The following is a 25,372-nucleotide window of genomic DNA, read 5'->3' on the forward strand; positions in this document are numbered from 1 at the left end:
TCCGCTAACGTCGACAAATTTAAAAATATTTAAATTTTTTGTCAAACAACCGGCCCGCTACGAACCCGAAGTTTCGACTGCTTTAACTGAATAATAAAGTATCTCAATTATCCGGAGCATCTGAGTTGGAAAATATTCGTGAATAAAACTATTTTGTTTATCCTACATAGATATTAATGTAGGAAACTTTCGGCAGACACGTCAAACTTATGATTTTGACATTAATATAGTAATTTTGGAACAAAAATGTGTACTCTCACTTTTGTTGATTGTACGTAATGTACCTAGGTAGTATTGAAACTTAGTACATCATCATCATCATCATCATCATCAGACCTTTACAGTCCACTGCTGTACTATGAGCCTCCTCCACTATAGAAAAGGTTTTTGCTTTAATCCCCACGCTTGGCAGGCGGGTAGGTACTAAGTACATAATATGAACTAATTTTATCAAATTGTAGATAAAAATTTAATGTCCATTCATCCACTATAAACGCTTAAGAAAATGAAATGAAGTGTGAAAAATATGTAAGAATGTTCACATAATAAATGTTATTTAATTTACTAGCATCCGCTGCATTATCCTTTATCCTGCCGTTATATAACCCTGTTCCACGATAATAATATAATAAGAAAACCAGTCACAAATTCGTGCCAGTGGCTCGGCAAAGTAGGCAATGTTATTCAGTATCCCGGTGCAAGTAAAGGACTATATTAAGCATTCCTGTGCCCAATCTCTTCAGGTGAGCCCGAACCATGAACTTCAACTTATTATTTCAGCCCACCTCCTGTTTTTGTGCCCGCGCCTCTAAACTTATACATATGTAACATATTTAATCCTTTTATTAAATTCCCCCAGCTTTTTGTCTTGAAAAATATCCAATTTATTTCTGTCTTGCTACTTTTTTTCTGAATTACAGCAGCTGTAATTAGAATGCTTCACTTTTACGGGTTTTGTTTTTGATTAACGTTTTCAAATGAGTTTTACTTACTCACGCGTACAAAAGCTTCTTTATAGAAGCTTTTAAATTGCCTTTTAAAGAGCTTTTACTTTTATGAATTACCTAGACTTTGTAGTCTATAACAATAAACAATTGAATGCATCAATGGAACGAATAACGTTTAAAATTAATAATCGAATAGCCAAAGAATTCCATTTATCGCTGGCCAGCTTTAAAAATAAACAAGCAATAATATCCAGCAAACATTACCAGCAATCAGTCGCATAATAGCCTGCGTGGGTCCTTTATACCGCTGGACAATTTTTATCTCTCGATAAAAAGCACGTCCCGCAGTCTGTACATCATTAATGAACTCGTTATAACGTTAATTGTGCCACAATCGGGGCCGAGGCGTGCCATTAAAACGACATCAAAAATGCATGTACACTATTTAAAGATTCCCATTCCCGCGGCCGATACTCGAAAGCGACTGCCCTCTCGCCCATTAAAACAGATTACGGCAGAAAAAATCAACGCGCTCTAGGCGTTATGAGTTAATTTTGGAAGAATAACGCCAGCGCGGTTAGCGTTTGCCTTTATTTGGCGTTCCGGCCACTCGGTTTGTTTAAACGGGTAATCCAGCGAAAAACAAGCAAGTCCACATTATGTAGTGGCAGCACAAATGTGTGTTTTCGCTTGTCGGAACGTAATCGTACGGCTATAAAAATCACTTAGCGCGGAGTAGCCACTTTAGACGTTACCCTAACCGCTAACTACGACGGTATTACGTAACGACTGTTTACTTTGGACGAGATTTAATAATTTGAGATTAGCTTTTATATTTTTGCAACATGTGGGCGACTACTTTTATTAAAGTTTTGCCGCATTGTTACTTGTCATTGGCGCAAAATGGAGGAATATGTTGTGGGTTGGAGTACCTAGACTGACAATGAAGGAATCTTTTAATAAAGCATACTTGTAAAACCACTTATAATGAGAACTTGGTAATACTTATTAATGAATCACTCTATATTTACGACGTAACGTTAAATTCACGAGTTCGGACAGAAACTTTTCAAAATTCGAAAGCTGAAATTCTCACAACACACACTCAGAAGAAAACACGCTTAATTTTAAAAGGAAAAAACTCCGGCATGTGCATTCCAAGCACGGCTGTCCTAAACGTGTTTACAAGTTATGCAATAATTCAAATAGCGCACTACGGAAAATTTATGCTTGCGCACGGTAACACACTTCAATTGCTGCATTGGAAAGCATTTTATATCCGCGGACGGCCGGCACTGTACTTCGTATTGCTGAAAAATCTGTTATCGAATAATCGATAGTTTGCACACAGTATCCCTAGCGATATTGATGTTTTAAAAATAGTGTCGATTTGTTGGGTGCAGTTTAGAAATAGCCCTCGTTGAAACGGTAGCAAATGAATTTAAAAAAATCGTCGGTAACTTTGGTTAACTTTACAATAGAGGCCCAGAAAACTTGGATGTCGTAGCTTAGTGACTCAGGCCACTTTAGTACAAAAATAGAAAAGAAAAGTACCTATCTGAAAAGTGGATCAAGATCCTTATGACCTATTTGTAGAAACTACGAATAAAATTAGGAACTTTGCATTGAAAAGAAGGTGAAATTCAAAACTATAACACTATTAATAATTCTGGCCAGAAATTGAGTAAGAAATTTCTCGATTTGGAAACAGCGTCGATATTATCTGGACAATCGATTTCCGAACAGCACTGCTCGTATTTTCGGATTCAGCCAGAACGGCGGACGTGTTAGGTGGCAATATGAATTTATGATCATGGCATATTAAACGTATTTAACTCGAGCGCGGTCGGGATGCGCGACGAAATCTAATCAAGCGTTTTTACGGTTCAGTGGACGACGCTCCCAAACAGGTAGTTTTATGATAACTGTAGATTTGCGATTCTTTGTCTTTTCGCATATTTTATGCGATAAATTTCGTTTGGCACAAATACCTATTTTCTAAATGTTTTATGGTTTTAGTTTTAATTTTGGTTTTAAGTTATGTTTATGGCTACGTCACTTTTCCATCGTCGCTGTATGAGTAAGATGTCATAAGCCCCTGGTATCCAAAGCTCTGACTGAATCATAACCTACATGAAAAAAATTCAAGCATATCGTTCTTTACGACATTGTTTTATTTGCCCAAAAACAGATATTAAAGCTCTTATATTAAACAGATCTTGGTAACTCCAAAAAATATATCCACATGAAATTGGGAAGCGTTTTACAAACTTTATATCCGACGCTGTTAAACTAAAATAGGCGTGTTTTGTTAAAAATACGGACACAATTAATTTCCCCGAGTTCCCCGCTGTCTCATCATTGGGTAGAATTTAAGAGTCATCCGGGTTCCAGGGTGACAAAGGCCTCCCATGTACGGCAAAAGGAATTTTTAATTGGCCTCCAAAAATGTCCATAGAACTTAGCACAAAAACCCTCTTGCCGGATTTGCGGACATTTAACTAAATATGAAAATATTTTTAAAATACGCCACCCGAAATTTTTCAGTGAAAGCACATAAGGCAATTTTTTATTTCTTAGATTGCTATTAAAATTGCTATTGAAATAATTTAGGATATATGAAAGGATTTTTGGTCACTAGCGAGATATGAACCCACAACTGATGCTGAGGTCCTGAACGCAAACCACCAAATACGTCATAGACATCCTTCAGAAAGTTATAATGAAAGGGTTTATTAGAATAAAATGTTTAACATAATAATATAGAAAGAATAACTTTTTAGCGCCTAATTGTTGCGTGCTGACATTTACATGTTTCACACATTTGATTTGTGTGACTTTAAAAATAACCCGAATTGTTATAACGAAACCTTTTCGCAGCTCAATTTTAGGCCTACGCTCGCTCGATACAAACTTTGGCCGGAATGTTTATTCGATTTGTTACCTATTTTGACGAATCGAAAAACAAAAATCGCCGCTATTCATTTCCGCGCAAAACAATTTCATCCGAACAAGAAACTTTTTTTTTATTTAGGCACGCCAATTTATTATGTTCATTGTCCATTTGCCTTGGCTTCATGTGTGTAACGAACGAATAGGTCAACTGTTGCGAATGTTTTATTGTAACAACAAAAATAGGGCAAACTACTCGTATATTGATAAACCGAACGGTTCCGTATCCAGCCAGAATAGCGCTGTTATTTATATAACTGGCCATTTATGTAGATAATAATCATTTTTATATCTGTGTATTCGAGACACATTACGAGTTCTCGGGGCTTGGGGAGACAGAGAAAAAGTCGATTACTATCGTTGGCCACGAAATAATCCAGATAAATTACAACTCGGATTGTTGTTTACTTTGATTAAATTGTAGTCGACTGAGCGAGATTAGCCGAAGGCTCACAAATCGACCGAGAGAGATTCTCTCGATTTACATAAAACGAACGCGGAAGATCGCGATAGTGCTTATTTTCAGTGCTTTTATAGGTCTGATTCTTTTATAATAGTCATTTGAATGGTTCTTGAATAACTACTACTTACATTTGAAATTAAACTTGATATTTACATACATCTCTCAATTAGGTAAAGTAGAGTGGGTAATAAGTTTAGCTCTACACCAGAAATTCGCAAGATCAATTCCCAAATAGGGCAAAAAAGTAATAAAAACATATTATATTAATTCCAATTTTAGTTCAGAGATAATAAGAAACATCCTGGCTTTATATCATTGACAGCTTATAAGATCTAATACTAAGGCTGTAAAAGCCCACACGAATGAAGAACAAAATTAATTCCTTTGACACACGTATAATTTTTTGATGATATCAAATCTACTACCTAACCATTTCAAAGGGTAGTGGGTAAATAACAATAAAACAACAAACATTAGTAATCCCACTCCCACCACAAACCTCTAAGCGTGAAAGTTAATCGCATGTCTTTACGTCATAAATTGTGCACATTTTTCGGGAGTATGCCTGAACATAATAGCTCCCATCAATATTTATAGGGATATTTACGATTACACTACTGAGTGGGGCACATGCAGTATCTTTTGTGTGGTAGTCAACATTTCAAATGAATGCTTCGCGATATTTGGTGCCTTTGGTCGTATAAAAGCTGTATAAGGACAAAGATTGTGAAACAATTATTTATAATACATAAGTGGACAAACAATGTATTTTTAATAGAAATGTCTCTTCCAAGTGCTTGCTACTTTATTTAATTTAGAATCATTCGCTGTTTTGACCAATTACATTTCAAAAACTTTAAGCTACTAAAGAAATATATGAAAATAATATAAATTCTTCAGTAAACAATTGCAATACTAAAGAAGAAAGAATGTAATAATTGTTTTCCAATGTACTCTATCTCCGCCCTTCCACTGCTAAACTTTACCCATTTATATTTTATTAAGAGGAAATATTATTGAAACTTATTTAGTTCTTCATTCAACTTTGTTCCAAGGCTTATCGATTTGAAAAGCTTGAAACAAGTACGGAGTAAGAAAAAATACTTTCCTTAGAGTTCTTACAAGTCACTACATTATACTTATTTTTATTGAAAAATATCACCTAATACAACTAATACCTACAACGTGCCAGAGTATTATTTATCATGATTTGTTGCATTCATTTCTTCCTCTTAAATTGGTGCCTAAAAAGACCAAAATGCAGTTCGGACTTATAGACTTATGACGGTCTCGGAAACTTGTTTTCAGCCATGTTTAATTTTTTTACTAAAAAAGTGATTTTTGAGATGCCTACTACTTACCTGCATTATGATTGAAACTTTATCAGCGTTAGTATTTAACGTTGTATCACGTAATAAATAATACTTCTAATTAGTAAGAGACAGTCAACTTTGGTTCTGTTAAATGTAGTTCTTGCAACCCACGAAGGCGAGTGAGCTTTACTTGTGTGTGTATGTGTATATGCACAATAACAATTAGTCTAATGTTTATATAAAAACTTTTGAAAAAACGAACAATAGCGAGCCACCACAAATGTAAAACTCACTCGCATTCGTGAATTATAATAACTATACCCGCATTTCTGTCGAATAACTGGATAAACAAAAAATCCTGAATAGGTACCATTGACATATCCTGGATGTGACACAATGGACGCAAAATGTCTCCTCTCGTTCCGTATAAATGACATTTACGGTCCTGCATTAATAAATCACGTCGACTCTTAAAATATAGTCGGAAAATTTTTGGAAAAATTAAAATTTTCACTTCCGCGGGAAATGTTCGGTGTTTTATGCGGTTTCATATTGGTGCCGCTGTTACTGTTGGTATGCGAGAATTGGTTGCGAACAGTTATGACCGGTTAAAGTGAATATTTTTCAGATTACCTATATTACCTAGTATAGTTCTTGCAACTCACGAAGGCGGGTGAGCTTTACTTGTGTGTGTACGTGTACATAGTGATCTATCAAAACTTTTGAAAAAGAAACAGTAGCGAGCCACCACACATGTAAAGCTCACTCGCCGTCGTGAATTGCATCAACTATAGCAAACTATACAAAGCGGCTTATGAATATACCGCTTCTACTTTTAAACCTCCGAAGTTGGTGAAGATTTATATTGACTAGATAAAACTAACAGCACACAAAAATCACATTTTGAGGGATTAATAGAGGCTAACAAATGCAATTTTAGAGTAATATTAATATTTTCTTAGTCACTCATTTATTCTTCTCTTGTTTTCTAAAGCGATTTTTTCTTTTTCTTTCTTTCAAAATAATTATTTTCTAAAGCTTGGCTCTAGGCGAGTTTGCCTCTTATTCTAATCACGATCGAGTGAATAGAAACTTTCGCATGAATCATAATATTTAAAAAAATATGCTGCACTTCATGGTTTTCCCACCCCTTCACCGCTACGGAAGCATGTTGGGACACAAATGTTGGTTACTTTTTAGTTCCACGTCGGTAATGTGGTTGAAAGTGACCCGTCGGAAATTGGTAGCCTGTCCCGGTTGCCGGTTGCCGCTGCACTGACAACCTTTTTAACTTGGTGGCTTTTAATTTTGTTGCGTCACAATTAAAATTAAGTGCATTTTTTGACAGAGCTAAATAATTATGTCTAATAACATTAAGGCTTGTCGCACCACCTAACTTTGACCGTAAGTATAACGATAACTGATTTTTGACGTTTGTCAAGTTAAAATAAGATGGTGCTTTATGACGTTACCCCATATTCGTTTTTAAAAACAATAGTTTCATTTATATCATTTACATACTCACTACAAAGATAACACATTTAAAAAGTAATCAGTAATGATTCCTTCAAAATAAACAAAAGAATTTCCCTTTAAAAAGATCGCAAACAATTAACGTTCAATCTCCTCAATTAAACAGACGTGAACATACGTAATGACGTAATTAAATCATGTTTACATCTCTATTCATGAGCGGTTTCGTTTTTACAAATTCCGTACGACATTCAGGCTGCGAATTAAAATTGTAAATGACGTAGTTCACGTAAACAAAAATTACGTGTTAAAATATTAAAACCAACCCTGATTTAACCGTTTATGTGCGTTGTAAAGGCCATTCGGGCAGCGAGGGTGGAATTTATGTCATTTGGGATGTGTCAATAAACTGTGAAGGATCCGAATTCGTAGTAAATGTCATGATCGTGTCGAAATCTTTGATGTTTTATACCTTAGAATTGCGTCTACTACTCGTATACCTGAAACATTTATGCTCTACAAAAATACTCATATTTTTGTAAACAAATTTTTGCTACCTAGTTCCATCTAACACCAAAAGATGGCGCTGCCAGTAATGTAGATGGCGGCGCTGGGAATGTCGTATGACCAATTTAGATAAAAATGTTTTCAAAAAATATTTTTTGTTACTGTTATAAAAATACATCTATCGAGCCTCTTTATTGTTTTAGATTATGTAAAAACCATGATACTGACCTTTTTGCCATCTAATTCGTGAGTTCCTTGAGCTAATACTTTGTCTACGCTAGATGGGTCGCCGAATGTGATAAAGCCAAAGCCCCTGAAACAAAGAAAACATAATTTATTATACATTTTTTTTACCCAACGGTTAACAGTCTGACACCAGAGTACACTTGGGAAGGAAAAAAAATGTAAGTTTTTTTAAATGCGAGGTTTTTAACTCTACAATTTATTATCTACAATTTATTTAACTCAAAGTACAGTTGCACTTAGAATTTACACTACAAGCAGGTGCGACAGCGCCAATAGCAGCCGTCCGCTGATTGCGTCCCGTTGCACCTAATGATATTTATTTTGTTCTATCTAGTTAACAAGACTGCCTGGGAGCTTGAGGAATTTTACAGCGTTTAAAAACTGCTATTTTATATCGTAGGATTCAACTTTGAACGATGTCTGAACGCGTTAAAAATATTTATTTTGTGTAACTGGGTCTTACATTGTCAAAAACCTTATTCGACAATAGCGAAGGTCTATTGGTTTGTCCTCAACTTTATCAAGAACTTATGAACAAGTTCGACGTTTTGACACATTTTCTACATAAAATCTGTCAAAACATCAAACTATTTTTATTCTGCAAAGTTCTTTACAGATACATTTGCCCCAAAGCGCTACAAAAACTTTGAGACGTATTTTACAAATTATAACATAAAAATTACAAAATCTAATTTAGCTATCAAGGTAAAATGGTTACGTAAAGATTATTCACACCGATGTTAATATTTCAAACAAGTAAATTGAATAATAACACAGCGATTTTCAGTAAGCGGGCGCTGGGCATCGGTTGGCGGGCGATAAATAATAAAAGCCTTCTCCACTTTAGGACTTGCAAAAATCACAATTTATAGAGCATTTTAATTTCACTTAGCCGATCCATATTTTACATGTGGCGGCGCACCCAACCGTTCTCCGGACTCGAATTAATACTAAATTGAAATTGTAAAAATGGAAATACAATTTTCCCCTTGTAGCGGAGCTCGCTACCTACAGGTGTTGCCAGAAATGTGTTATAATAACATCTTCCTTGATATTTACTAGTGGGTTCCGAGGAATGGACTAGTTAGATCGGTATGTGGACTTTATTTCTAAGACAATATTAGTGAAGCTTAGATTTTTTAATATTAAAAATGGGTCTATGATTTCTGTAAATTCGTTCCATTTTGCGGGTGAGTAATTTCGCAATAACTTTTTTATCTTCATCGTTTTTGAACGTTGGTTGAGTATAAAGTCGAATTGGTACCGCAAGATTTACGCCACTGTCTTACATTCCCTGAAAATAATGTTACAGCGTCTCTATAAAGACTATAAACAATCGTAACTTAACAGGGAACCTATTAAATCAGCTCAAGTCTTCACAAGATTCATAGCTTAATACACTCGCATCTCATACTTGTACACGAAAACGTGTAGCGGGAGAGCGCTCGTGTATGGAAATTGAAAATAACGAGGGACTCCGTTCACACCGCACGGGCCGACTGTGTGGGGCTTGTCCACCCAAATCCGACCCCCCAATGTCCACCCAATAACCCCTATCTACTCCGATATCTTCGCGATATGCGGAGCAGGGGAGCTCTAATAAGATTGGATGCGTTGCATCCACGAGTGGAGAGGCCCTTTACCGAATGGAGTTACGTCCTACTTATCTTTAAGGGGACGTGCCTTATTTTCTTCGTTTTTTTTATGGTACAACTCAATTCTCTTTTGAAAAATGTGGTAATAAGCTTATGGTGTTCGACGTTTTTCAATTTGTTGACGATGAAATTTGATTTGAGATATAAATCGATTAAAATACGTATTTGTATAGCAAATTAAGAGTTTGTACTCATATTTTATAATTGTTCCAGACACTAGAAAACTGTAATCCTACTACTGCTTTGGAGCAATTTTGCTGAGAAGAAGCAGCGCAAGTAACTCATTCTACTTCAAGAATCCAACGCTCAAATCGAAGCACGAGTGCCTTCAAAATGTGCAAAGAACCACAAAGCGCAGGTGCATTGCATTAACTTAAGTCCTAGCTATTTATTAATCAACCACTGATGATACACTGGTGCCTGTACTCCTGGCCCTCGGTTGCAGAATTGGCTTAACCGGCTCAACTGGTCGGCTGACCGCGCGCACCTAATTTATGTATGACGCGATTTTGATAGCGTAAGTTATACTGTAACTGTAACCACCGGTTACAGGACTAGGTTTTGCCTGCGACTTTATTTGATGCTTAAGTTCTACATTTTTTTTTTTCAGTCAGTTATCACGGTGACTTGTGGTTTAAGTAATATGTATTGTTCAAGTATTGATGGCAGTACATCAGAACTATGCATTTTTGTCGCAAAATTGCTCCTATTACAACAGTATAAGAGACCTCAGTGCTTAGCTTGATGTGGTGCTGTCTGTACACACTTATTTTACAGATTTCACTCTTAACTTCAGTTGCACCACCTTAACTTTAACGGTAACTGTAACGATAACCGTTGTTTTTGTATTGACTTTGACAGACTTGAGTTACAGTTAACGTAAGATGGTGGAACCCAGCCTTACACTACAACTCCTTTTAACATTTCACATCAAGTTTAACACTGTATCATCTTATGTAATACGTAATAAGAGTGATTTTGCTGTACGTACATGAGATATTCAGGCAATTGGATATTGCCTCTGATATCATAATACCTAATTCCTGGATACGGTATACAAAAGGAAATTGATTTTGAAACCGATTGGTAAGCCGATACGGTCTGATTTGGAGATCGCTAATTAACAGGCCATGTGTATGATCTGCTTATGATTTAGGATAGCAAGCTTTGGATTTTAAATTGAAAAGAAACAAAGATCAATACTAACCAGAAAGTTATTTGACTTCTTAACATGACATTTAAAAAAAAACTACGGGAATATAATTTTGAAAAAAAAAGGGAACACATTTTTCAAGAAAAGAGCATTTAAAAATAACTGGTTTAATCCAAAAACAATTAATCTGCAGCAATAGAACACCTGCAGTTCAATTTTCCTAGAACTATCATCGAAAATTAAAAGTCAATAACAGCCTTACCAAACAAAACGATCGCCAACTTTGTTTGCCTCGCTTTGTTTATTCCGATGTTAATTGCATGTAACACAATAGTGCTATTTGAAATAAGCCCATTGTTTTGCGCGGATTTAGGCCGAACTATCGGAATGAGCCCGATAATCCAGTCGGGTATTGTTTGGACAAAACTCTAAGAAAATAAATAAACGAGGCGAGCCCCTAAACCGCAATGTCAGGAACAAATAGCGGTAACTCCCGTATTCATTGCTCATGGCTGCAGGCCGGGTGGAACCGATAGCAATTACGCCGGAATTAATATCACGCCCCAAATGTTGCGAGCATTTATACGTATCGAGTGCAATACTGTCTCCTTTATTAGTCCCTGGGACAAATGCCACAGTAATTCCGCCCTTATTCCGTCGATTATCGACTTTCTTATTTAATCTTGACGGCAATTAATGATAGGTCGCGCGCGGACAAACCGGCTTTGGCAGCTATGGATGCCTTTTCGATAATTGCAACTCATTGCAGGATTCGGTTAGGCCAAACAAATCACTGCCGAGGCCCATTGTTAAATCCACCTGATTAATTAAATTACAACTACTGATTAATTAATGCGGATTTAATGTGTTTCTGTTTTTATTAGGTTTATTATTGCCAGTTTACATTTCGTATGCTAATTCAATGCCGGGAGTGTAGGAGGCAAATTCTTTCTTTGCATGTGCAAGTGAATCCGACAGGGTCATGGACCTTGCAATGGAGACCAAATGACCTAATGATGATGATACTGTTTCATATTTGACATTGCATCAGTTCATTTAAGATTCAAATTCCAAACTAATCATATGGGAAATACTAGAACGCGATAAATCACAGCGCATAAGTATGTAGCGTACAGCGTAAATCCGCAACGAAATTAAGTAATCCAATAATTAATCTAAATGGACCGTACAGCCGAATGGTTCAAAACAATCAGCTCTGCCGCAAAATATACGCATTAAATGAAGTGAATGGCTGCCTCCAGGGATCCCTGATAAATTAAATTGATTAGAATCCCGGTCGATGCGGCCGTCGATGTAGCGCCGGGCAAATATAAAGAGAGATGAAAAATAACGCGTCCGCTCGCTTACAATTCTGTACAGACCACTTAGGCGGATAATTTCTCTTGTATTTTGGCCTGCTTAACCCCCACTTCACGAATAAAGTGGTACGTATATTTCGTCTTTGGGTGAAAGGTATTTTGGAGTTAGTTTTAGGCTTTCTCAGTTTAGTTCATTATCGTTCATCTTTTAAGGCTGCAGTGCTATATTTGGAAAATTTTATTTGAAAAATTAATATTTCTTTAAACTTTCAGAAGGAATGAAATGTTAAGCTAAGCTTTTGTATAAATTAATCCTACTTTTTTCATAATATTATTTTATCAATGATAATAATGCTTTACCTATTAAACGATAAAATAAAATTTATGAAGAAAAGCTTTCATCTTATAGCACATGCTTATCTAGATTAAATATTTCGATGGGTGCCTGGAATAAAGCCGCAATAGCCATAGCAGCAGTTTTCCGATTAAGCGATTTTCGTAATCTGGGGGTCCCTATACACCTTGTGATTTTTTTTCAGAATTTTATCTTTGAAACTGGCTGATTTACCAAAAGCACTATGGATATTGAATCGTTATTCCCGGAAATTTGTTTACGAGAATAATCGTGGCATGTTCAATGTTAAAAGTTTTATTTCAAACTTCTACAAGTAACGGCCATTGCGGCTTTGTTCCCCGAAACAAACTATGTGTACCAAGTCACAATAAACATTACCTACTTGTACAATTTCTTTAAACTATCTTAAGTAATAATACTTCATGGTGTTCTTCTATGCAATAAAAATATGTTGATTGGATTTACATTAAGCAATGCTGTGTACCTACCTGACAACTGCTGGAACACAGTAATGCTGTCAACATTATTGTTATGGCGACAGACTTAGGAAGATAAAGGGGACTTAGGAAGAGAAGAAGGAGGGATATTTGGTTTATGTTCATTAAAGCTTATTTATAATAACAATATGTTTCGGCATTGGAGGTAGGAAGCCATAGTTTCTCTGTAGTTGAAGTTTCCTTCTACCTTGAGCCTGATCACAGTTTCCACCAGGTGTGATAAAGGGCAAAAGCTTCCTTGCTGAGAATAAAAACATGTTCTGTTCAGTTATTGTCTCTAAATCTGTTCTACGTAATGTAAACTTAGAAGATTGCCCATATTAATTCACTTTAAGAAAGTCAAAAACATTTAGCGACTTACCACTTTAGTGGAGCGATTACAAAAATAGTGGCCTATTAAGTACATGTTTTTTTTGTATTATTATGAATGTCCAGAAAACTGCGCAGTTTTTAAAATTATTTTAGACCTATGAAAGTTCTCATTTTTTATTATTTAAACATTTAAGTTGAAATTTTGAGAATGTTCTGCTAAAAGCATTTTTTTTATGTTTCTAGCAAAAATTTTGAATCTTGCATCAAAGATAGGAAGGTGAATATTTTTTTCAAACATTTGCAATTAATAGCGATATTGTCAAAATAAAGAAATCTGAGATAAGTCAACCCGAAATAAAGATAAGTTTTTTTAAAGCCTACTAGGTCATGAAATTGAAAAAAAAGTTACAAAATTATTGATAACTTCTAAACTACGAAAAAACCGCGGGCAAAAGCGTGTAATATTATAATATTATCATTATGTACTAATGAATTCCACTACTTTATATAAAGATATTAACTAAACACTCAAGATATTCAACTTTGTACTCATTTCGATACGGACCATATGAACATATAATGTACACAGCATTCACCAGTACATTTTCCAAGTCGATAATTAAATTCAAGCAAACCGCTATTACTGTATTCGCCATACATCCTTTAGATCAACGCACAACGCTGCAATGCACTATTGCTGTATGATTACTTTTGCACTTTTTACCGGAATAAAACCACAATGGACTCTTACGGAACCGACTTTCAATGTATGAAGCGGCAATATGTATTTCTACCTTTTTTAAGGTATATCCTAAGCACTATAACCTTATGCACATTATATGTTACTCCAGAAAAAATAACGCATCGTTTGATATACAAACCATTTGGATACGCCTCGTAGTTTAGTTATTATTCAAAAATTTCACTAAATCTCTTCTCCTGTAAAATTGTGTTTTGTCGATTGCGGCTTTATTCCAGGCACCCATCGATTTATCAATGTTTATGGGTGATTAAACGTTTATACGTTGGAATACAATTCCACAAAACCATAGATTTCCTCATGTTATCAATGACGGCCAAGCACCAGTATCAGGCGCACCCTCTCGTTGTTTATGGTTAAGATTGAGTTGGGGAAAGAAGAGATCCGCAGTGAAAAAGTCCAACTATTTTAGCTCCTTAAAGGACTACTTACGACCCTCGTTTTTCCGTAAATTCAATAAAAATAATTTCTAAAATTTGATGGAGTAAACTATTAGAAATTCAAAATCAAAATTAGTATTTTGGCATTTAAGAACATCAAAGAAAATTAAAAAAAGGTAGCCCATAATTTCTTGGATCCATGAACAATGTAATGTTACACACCCGAGCATCTTTACGCCCTTAAATTGTCTAAGAAGCAAAGCTACGCAATTTAGAAATAGCAAGCTAAAATTTTTGCTCATAAATTAAAAACGGGGACCACAAAGTGGTCACCGGGAGCTCAATGTACGGAAACCGTATACTTGGCCCGTAACTCCGGAACGGGCAAGCTCGATACGGCGATTAAAATTTAAGCCGAATTTAGACCGCCTAATCTCGTCGTTGCGTCGCCCGATTGCATTTTGTGAGCTGACGCAAATAAAGATAAAAAATGGGAAGCATTTTGTTCAGGATAATACAGGACCCTTAATGAACCGTTAACTTTCTTGGGGTTTAAATTGGGTTCAGAGTGGGTATTGTAGTTTTTAAAAGTTAAGACCTACACTGTTAAAGCCTTCATATTTGAGGTTTTATTAGGTGTAGGCAAGGTTTCAGTATTTTTTTAAACGCACTCAATCTGCAACGTTCTCAAGCTAAATAAAGAAGATGACGAATCAGCAGCAAATTGTCTAAAGGAATCAATTCTAAATATGCAGCTGTAGGTTAGGGTGATATTTTATGTGCTTGCCGTAATAAATGAAACTCTACTTTTAGATACAGATACATGCAGATAATTCTTTCCGCGAAATTCTCAAACAACCAAACCTTCCGACTTAACCGACGTTAAATCAAAACTAACACCTAAGGATCCAAAACTAAAACGACAATAGACCAAAATTTCGTGTCATGACAACCTAGGTATCTATCGTGCCAAGATGGTGGCTTGAAGGGGGCGACCCACTGTCGCTGTTTCGGCTTATCGGTTGCAACACAGGCCCTGTTTATTTACGGCCAACCTACTAGCCTAGTGTGGAGTGTAGACTAGTACATACGACTTGAATTTGTGTTAGTTCCAACTTGCGAGGTTTGGAGTAATATCGCACTCCGTATTGCTTTCTAGCGTTTGATAAGCGTGTGTTTGCTCGCGACGAAGAGACATATTGTAATGAGCAATTGCATGCCATTTATTACGCAAATTTCTGCAGTGGGAGTTAACGTATTTTGCATTCATATGCAAGTCATTATGATGTTTATTTTATTAAAGGCCTGATTTCAAGTTTTTACTGAAACTGAAAATAATGATGACGTGATTAATAAATAGAAAGGTGATAAAGGAACAAAGAATGTTAACCAATAACGTAGTGCCAAGCAAGAGCATATTATATTAGACCAAAATATCAGCAACAAATAAGTACATGTAAGTACTATTAAAGCTCTTTCTAATTTCACTAAGAATCACGGGAATCTAGCAACTTGAACTGACCTTTTGACCCCACGTGCAAATGTGTAATTAAGATTGAATTTTTTTTATACTTCACGTCGAAACAATTATAAAAATTAAGAATAAATTTAATTAGAATTTTCTTTTATTTTTTTACTCAAAACATGTTATTATGAAACAAAACTTATCAATTTCCAAGCGCTACACACAAATCCCTTAGAATCTTAAATCGATTTTCATCTAAAAACCTTCCAATTCCATTTATTACCAAGATACCACTACAGGCAACCCAAACAATCGCAACAAGATATCCCTTTTGCGCAGCTTTTGCCGATTAATAAATAATTACCGACCTAGCAGAATGCGGGTAGACGTAAATTTGATTACGCAATTTCCAACCACCTGCTGGTTGACCGGCTCATTAAAATAATGTAATTTTGTACTAAAACCAGTCGATGGTGAGCTTGCTAAGGGATCAAAGAATTAATCTGTTCATTATTCAAATAGCACATTTTGTCATCTGTTAATTAGGTGTTTTAATTAAAATTTAATTAAGGGCACGTTATAAGCAGCTCTATCAATCATGGGTTACTAATAATAGCACTTGTAATTTTCCAGACCTTTCAGAAAACAATCCAATTTAATAAAACGTCATTTATTATTATACGATATTGATTGAAATGAATTCAATTTTATAGGTACCTACGGTACTGGGTTTCAGTCACGAATTTAGACGAAGGCCCGTAGTACAAAACGAGACACACAAAATTCTAAATATCAAATAATATTTTTCGTGCTTATGTTTAAGGTCATATTGAGGTGAGTTACATAATACGGATTATGAAGCCTTTTACGAAAGGACGTTCAAAATTTTATTCAATCTCCAGAATAGGCTATGTGCAATTGGGATCATGACTGGGTAATGAAATCGAAATTCTATTTAGTCCGTCGAGACAGATAATAAAAAAATTTTGGACATGTATTTTTTTTTTCATAATGGAATCATTACAGTATCTGGGGACACGGCAGTGCCCTCGCCAAGTCGAGCGCGAAGCAAACACTGCCGTACCATCCTTTACTGGAACCATTTCGCCGCATTTTCAGGCCCTTATTTGAGAACCTCTGGATAAGACCAGAACGTAGAAATTTTCGTCATCTAGTAAGCTATAATCACATAGTTAAAATCCAAAATTTCAAGTCTGTAGATCATTTAGTTCCGAAGTTAAGCGAAAGCAAAGTTTCGCATTTATGACACTCACTCACTCACTCACTGATGATCATCATAATAGAACTAGTACTTCCCATAAACTCAGAGAGCTGAAATTTGGTACAGAGTTAGGGTTTAATGGCCACTTAAAGGGAAAACTATAAAAACTAGGAAAATCGAAGGTCTGGAGTAACACCACATTCATAATCAATACTACTAGCGCCACACCGGCACCGTGGTGTTCGCCTGTACCGCTCACCGCTAGATGGCGCTAGCACTTTGAGCGTCGATTTTCTGCACCGCGGTGTCCAGATTTTTTTTCCTTTCTAGACCCCCCCGTCGATTAAGTTGAATGTTGTGTAGTATTAATTTTGTTGATTTCGTTTATTATATCGTGACTCGTGAGGTTCGCTATGGTTAAGTTATTAAACCAATCATTCTGATAAAGGTCGTTGAGTTAATAGATGTTTAATATCGTAAAAAAAAAATGTCGGTAATATTAAAAGACGACGACGTAAACGACGTTAAATAATAATTATACCACTTTCTACAAAAAGAAGTGAAATTCCACCAAAAACATTCTGTAAAAAACTAGCCAAGTCTCGATGGAGCTGCTTGTTTATCTCTAAAAAGTAATGAAATCTAGACAAAGTCGTGCCAAGTCTATGATGGTTCCTTACTGCGATTTCTTTATTATTATACTTAATGTTGTGTGACTTGGCCGTTGAACAATCTTTATTATGATAATCATACATAAGTATTATTGAAATACGCAGCTTTATTAAGCCTACAATTGACTGGTTATTGAATCAACGTTTTCCAAGTGGCAATTTTCCATCGTCAATGGGTAGCGGTTCTGGCGACAGATTGGTGCAATGATGTCATGGAGCACCTGATTTTGTACCCTTCAACGGCCAAGTCACGCAACATTAAGTATAATAATAAAGAAATCGCAGTAAGGAACCATCATAGACTTGGCACGACTTTGTCTAGATTTCATTACTTTTTAGAGATAAACAAGCAGCTCCATCGAGACTTGGCTAGTTTTTTACAGAATGTTTTTGGTGGGATTAAATTGAGTTGAAAAGTCGCGAGACGTCACTTTCGAGTAAAAAATCTACTCAAAAGTGACTTCACGCGACATTCAACTCGATGTAGCACTGTTATTATTTAATTATGAAAGAAAATAAGAAATACGAGTCTAATATTTTATAATTATCTGTCTGACGGACAAATAATTGTTGTCATCTAGCCTATTATTATTAGCCTAACATTGACAAAATCCAATCAATAAAAAGCTTAATTCATTCTTGAGATTGAATCGAGATTCAAGCATCGTTTCATAATCCAAGTATAGCTTAGAAATACGACTTCAGCTGCACTCAAGAAGTTTCTTCGTAACGACAATCAGTTTTCGCGGAGTCAGTGGTTTATTCGGAAACGAAGCAAATGGCGTCCGGCCAACATTAGTGCAACAAGCCAATAACTCATCGTATATTATTTGTTTACAGTCTGCATCGAGCATTGTTTGCCGAATGAGTACAAGGATACCGCGATAGAGGCCATTGTGTACTTAGTTAATAATTACATAAGCCACGTCCATATTCTCGCCTATTGATTATGCATTCCGCTATTTGCGGACATGTACGTTGTCATATCAATACCGAACATAAAAGCGAGTGCTCAAGAAGAGGCTTTGTTGTAGATAAGGGCCAAATCTTCGATAAATAGCTATTTATCTTAGAATGCATAATATTTCTGACGAAAATTACTAGGATTGCTCTTGGAAAAATAGTCACTTCTGAGTGTTATAATAAGAGATTAAAGATTTCATCAAGAAACTACATAAATGTAGAGTCAGAAGGCCTATCTCGATATTCAAAATCTGAATTAGTAACCAATGCTTCTAACAGTTTATCATCATCATCAACATTTCAGCCATAGGACATCCACTGCTGAACATAGGCCTCCCCAATGTTTTCCATGTTGATCGGTTGGTAGCGGCCTGCGTCCAGCGCTAACAGTTACTTAATAGGTTTTAAATATTCCTTCAGAAATCGGCTGGCCAGGGTGGTGAGTGTAGGCCAAATCCTCCATTTACCCCTGTTACCTAATTTAGAAGGGGTATTTTTCTCCTGTAGTGCAGATAAATGACCTGATGATAATGATGATCGAAATCCACACAATCCACACGACAAAAAAAAGTCGAATTTAATATGAAATGAAAATTATTACTTTTAAGCATTGATACATTATTACAATGAGAGTTATCAAAACGTTCGTGACCACAAAACAAACGTTCCGATGTGAAGGTGAAATTTTAATTAAATGAAAATAATGTCCCATCAGTGGATTGTTTTAATATTTGCATTACACTACTTATTTATTTCGGCCGATGTGGCGAAATATTCCCGCAAGTGTTATTAATGTTAATTATTACGAATTTTCGTGTCCCGGAATTAACAAGATGATAATTTAAACTGTGACGTCAGAAGAATGGGTTAATAGTGTTTACGTAAAAATTCGTGATTAAATTTTAAATACTTTTAATGCCAGCAGTGATTAAATAAATAAATACATAAAGGCGTGCTTTACATACACAACCTTAACTACAAAGAAGTCTTCAAAGTTTTGTAATAAGAAAACATTAGTGGGAAAAATCTTTTTTTATAAATTAATTGCGTTAAAACCTCTTTAAATTAATTCAACAAAATTTTTGCAATTAAAGAAATAAGTTTTTTTGGATAAGCAAGTACCTACGAGTAAGTATTTTTTAAAAGTTTATTACAGTTGTGCCGAAACTTTGACTTTTTTTTGCTCTATCAATTGGCTGCCATTTATATTAATTGGGGCTAACACATTACAAACTAAATAATATTTAAATTACAAAACGTCACTATTTAACGAGATGATAATGCCTTTTTAATATTGATAACATTCTGGGAACGATACATCATACTCGCACGAGACACGCATAATATACGTATGTGACGTAATTAATTTGTGGCATGTAACGCAAAGCTCCGCCGTAGATTAATGGATAGTAATTATTGCAAACGCACCCACTAGTGATGTGACGGACGATTTTTGGTATTGAGTATCTGTGAAATACTTGAGATGATTGATGCTGACCATTTTTGTTCTAAATGGCTACATTAAAAGAAAATCTTTTGAGTTTTTTTTTAATAGAATGGTGTTTTTATGTGAAATATTATGCTATAAGTTGATAACAATTATCTGGTATAGTTTCTGTGATCTATACTTTATCGAGTACTCTGTGAAATACTTGAGATGATTGATGCTGACAATTTTTTGTTCTAAATGGCTACAATAAAAGAAAACCTTTTGAGTTTCTTTTAATAAAATAGTGTTTTTATGTGAATTATTATTTCAATAAAGTAAAAGTATATAAATTACAAGTTGATAATAATTATCTGGTTTATTTTCTGTTTAAACTATAACTTTTTCGGAGATAATTAAATGAAAAACTTCACGAAAAAAATTTTTCTTCTTACAATATTTTTCAAATATTTTGAATTCAGATACTAAGGTCCAGAACAGACGGTGAAACGCAACTGCAACGAAACTGCAACTTTCTAATGATTCTGATGAATAAAACTGAAAGTTTCAAACTGGTCGCGTCATGTGTGGTCTCTCAACGGACGCTATGGCAGAAACTGAGATGCAACTCAAAAGTAACTAGCAGTTGCAGTTTCGTTGCAGTTGCGTTTCACCGTCTGTTCTGGGCCTTATTCGTAAAATGAACAGTTTAGGTATATTGGTAATTATGTTCGTCTGTAGAAGTATTTTTAATGTATCCAACAAGTTACAAATAATTGATTAAAGCGAACGAACACATAGAAAAAGGCTAAATAAAAGCTTGTAAATAATATCATCCCACTTCCAACTACACAGAGATTGCGTACTTCGGTAGTCCTCGTACAATAATACTCGAGTCCGGGTGTACTCTACACGTCTCTAGCTGGACCCAATCGGATTGTTTGTTATTCTTTACGTTTGAAATTAATTAAGTTTGTGGATTACATTAATATTGTATCCGCGTTAATACTATTTACCGTAATAGCCGGTGATTGTGAAAGATATTTGATTTGCAGCTGTTTGTCGTTTAAATTGTAACTAATTAAAATGAGTGAAGTTTACACACAATATACGAGTAAATACCTACATAAATGTAGAGTTTTGGGGACTGTGAAAGGTTTTTATGAATATCTAATAGACTAATATATGAGTAACAGCCAAAGATAGATAAATATTTGCGTTCAATCAAATTTTCAACTTGATTGAATGCAAATATTTATCTATTTGTAACTTATTTTTAGCAAAATATGTATGCTTCGTATTTTGGTGAATAAATCAGTCTCATAGGTATGTACTTTAAGAATGCTTATTGCAAATAAGGAATTTCTATTTTATCTCGAACATTTGTTAACATTTTTGGACAAAAGTTTTCAGAAAATAAAATAGTAACAATACCGAACAGAGTCTTCCTCGTACAAACATAACAAATAAAATAACAAAACGGCGTTTTGTCAGTGCTCCACACTCACTTGAAGTTGATGAATGACCCTAATATTATTTTTAGGTCGGAATATTCCGCTTTTTTCTTCGCATTTATTAGCCATTATGGCGGACACTGTGCTTGATAAAGGCACATGACGGCATCTCTATTTTCTTTTGTACGTAGAATTTACATGGATTTATTTATATGTATGTCTGGTTGACACAGTGGTTGAGAAATCGGCTACTGCGCCAATAGTCGCAGGTTTGAAAACCGTAGAAAACAAATATTTGGGTGCATGTGTATTACTTTAGAGCCCAGTTTTTTTATTCATAGTTAAAATAACAAATTGTTAAATTTTGCTACTAATGGTTAAATATTAACAAAATGTTAACTAATAGTTAAAAAATGTACTAAAAGTCAAGCTAACCATTGTTCGAAAAACATTTTTTCTGATATTTAACCACTTGTCATTTGACATCTGTCAAATTTGACCATTGGTTACTTTAACTACAAATCAAAAAACCGGGCCTAAGATACTAACGTTTGCCTAAAGCTTCGGCCACGTACCTAAGTTCGGTCTTTTAGAAAGACTCCTTCCTCATGATTCACTATCTATTGGTGAATTCTGCTTAAAAATTCGTTCAGCACTTTTTTGAGAATAGATAGACAGACTGTCTGTCTGTCACAGACAACTTTGTTTTTATAAATGTAGTGTAAGTAATATCTACAAGGGTTATGTAGCACCAATACATGGTTCAAGTTACCTTAATCTCTTTGTAATTCTGGTAGTCAAAGTTTTCAGCTTGTTAATCATGAAAGCTTGCTACAATCTTTTAATGAACCCCAAATTCAATTACCATTTTCGAGTCCAAAACACTATCTAAATCGCGCCTCTAAGGCCGGCGACACCGCTGCAGCATTATTCCGTTCGCAAAATACATTAGGCAATAGTTGGCCATTAAGGGTATTATTTGACCAAGCAGAGGTGGCGTGCCGGACGGCAGTTTTGCCCGTACAAAATTTACACTGGGATAGTACAGATACTGCCAGACGGAGCGATATTAAAACGTCTGCGGGTATTGTGCAGGAAACTAACTGGGACCGTTTAGTACACTGATTCTCAAATGACATGCCAACGCCCTTTTTGGATGAGGATTAAGCTGGGTCTGAGATATTTTAACGATTTGGCAGTTTGGAGAAGTTTTTATTTTTATTGTGAATCCTCTTTTGTTTGTTAAATTGTGTTTCCAGAAAAAAATAAGTTTGAAATCAGTAACAATGGCACATTTTTAAAACTTTTATTAATAATGCTATTTACCGGGCATGCAATGATGAGCTGCAGCAATGTATCAATTGTCTACCCTTTACTTGCTACAGCATCTATGCTTAGATCATTGGCTTCATCAGAATTGAAGAGAATGCACATTAAATGATAGTTTAAAGCGTTTTGGCTAAATTACAAATAACTTGAAAAATCGATCTGCCTAAGTTTACCATACAAATGTAAGAAAGAAAGAAAGAAAGAAAGAAAGAAAGAAAGAAAGAAAGAAAGAAAACAATATTTGGCGCATAAAAAAAGAGAAACAATAAATTAGCACAATAAAAAATAACAATAATAATACGTATTAGGTCTATGAAATAAGGCGATGTGCCAGAAAGGACGCCCATTCAGTATATCCAGCCAGCTAAATGCATGGATTTTCACTTTACACTGATTTTCAGTGGACGCCTTGGGCTTATGCTGCGTTATAAAACAAAAAAAAAGATAATAATTAAATGTCAATGTCACAATAATAAAAAATATATGTAGAATGAAAGCACTTGAATATAATGGAGAAAATTAAAATTAAAAATTTAAATTATACCTAATGGAGAAAAATAAGCGTTTTATAAATATTGCAAATTTTACGACAAGGTATCATGCTAGCGTTTTTGAATTTACAGACAAAACTTTGGGAACCAAAGGTCCATTCCGAGACCCTCAACCCTGGCAGCGAAGATAAAAGTTTATGAGTTATACATAAAACGATTTTCAAATCATATTTATGAGTGTCATCCGAACATCTGCAATGGCTAGTTCGCGGGAAATTGAAACCGTCGAGTGCATAACGTTTTCACGAACGATTCAAGTTAGTATTGTGTCCAGGACACCGTGAACGATGCGCTTTTTGCAATGGTCAGCGGATCCGGCCAACTTTATTGTTATGTTTTGTGTCCTTCGTGTCTTTTGTGGGGATGTTTGCGCACTTATATTGCTGAACTTTGCGCGTTATCTGATGAAGATACAGATGTAACGATACGGAATGCAGTTTAGCTGCAACAGTGTCCAAACAACGGCTGATTGTGTCTGAGTTTACGTAGGGATAATCTCAATATAATTTGGTGGAGCTGGAATAAGCCGCGGCTAAACAAACCCGCTAGACCACTACGGTCCAGGAATTTTAATGAATCCTAATTCTGATTGATGAAACGAAATTGAAATGCCAAGCATTTAAGTATCTATCCAGAATAGGTTAATGGATTATGCAAAGTTCTTTACTTGTTGGTTTAAATTTAAATTAGAGTTTTGAACAATGTATGTAATGATTCAACCTTTTTCTGATAGAAGTAAAGATAGAAGCCACGCAGGATCTTATAGAAGTTAATCAACCAACTTAGCTTAGGTTCTTTCCAAAAGTCAACTCTACAGACGGTCTGTAAGACGCAGACAACAATTCCAGTTTAAACGACTACACTGATTAGGAACAAGCCCCGCTGAAAGTTTTAGATGTAAAGAGACCGATTAAATAGTGCAGTAAGAAAATTTACCCTTACCCACTGCAATAGCCGAGTCAGCGAAACTTGAGTGCAATTTAATTTGCATCGCGAACAAAATAAAAGCGTCAGCGGGTAATAAAGTAACGTATACAGTGTGAGTCACGTTAAAGTGTACATATGAAAATAGATGGAACTAGACCTATTTTTATCGACAAAAAAGAGGTCAAAATTTTTTTGAGATTTTTTTTTAATTTTTTATAGTTTTTTTTTTCTTCCAATTACTTATTGCAAAGAAAACGTAATAACTTTTAAACTAAACGGTATATCCTGATAAAATAAAAACAGTAATAATGCTAAATAACAGGCGATACTAAAAAAATACATAAAATACACAAAAAAGGCCTACAAATAATAAAAAATTGATACTTTTTGAAAAAAAATTGCTTTTAAATTCGTGTTTTTTTGGTTATTTGATAAATTTCTCCAAAAAATGCCCCTATAACCGATGGTTTTTATTACTTTGTATTATTCTCCATCGTATTACCTTCGTAAAACCAAAAATCGCATGTCTCTATCCCTATCACAACGTTTGCAATGATCGTTTGAACTAAGCCTCTCCGGGCGCGCCATTCAACGCTTCGTTAACAACGAAACTGAAAATGGCTCTAGGTTTGTAATTTTGATAAAGATAAGTTAGATTTCCAATAAAAACAAAAGATTTCGAAGTAAAATAAGCATTTTAGTTAAAATTAAAATTGTCTCTACCTGTAGCGGAGAATAATGTTGTGGCAGGCCTTTGTTCAAATGATCATTGCAAACGTTGTGATAGGGATAGAGACATGCGATTTTTGGTTTTACGAAGATAATACGATAGAGAATAATACTAAGTAATAAAAACCACCGGTTATAGGGGCATTTTTTGGAGAAATTTATCAAATAACCAAAAAAAACACGAATTTAAAAGCATTTTTTTTCAAAAAGTATCATTTTTTATTATTTGTTGGCCTTTTTTGTGTATTTTATGTATTTTTTTAGTATCGCCTGTTATTTAGCATTATTACTGTTATTGTTATT

At 35.0% G+C, this 25,372-nt stretch overlaps 1 protein-coding gene across 3 annotated transcripts in view; it reads right to left on the reverse strand.

The window, feature by feature from the left end:
* The window catches only part of LOC135071734 (RNA-binding protein Musashi homolog Rbp6), a 615,851-nt gene that overhangs the window by 314,811 nt on the left and 275,668 nt on the right, over positions 1 to 25,372 (reverse strand). For all 3 annotated transcript variants that reach the window (XM_063965517.1, XM_063965519.1, XM_063965518.1), the window contains exon 4: positions 7,884 to 7,968. In XM_063965517.1, the coding sequence (XP_063821587.1) occupies positions 7,884 to 7,968 (85 nt within the window). The remainder of the gene's footprint in view (positions 1 to 7,883; positions 7,969 to 25,372) is intronic.

This window comes from Ostrinia nubilalis, chromosome 5, assembly GCF_963855985.1.
Source record: "Ostrinia nubilalis chromosome 5, ilOstNubi1.1, whole genome shotgun sequence".
NCBI lineage: Eukaryota > Metazoa > Arthropoda > Insecta > Lepidoptera > Crambidae > Ostrinia > Ostrinia nubilalis.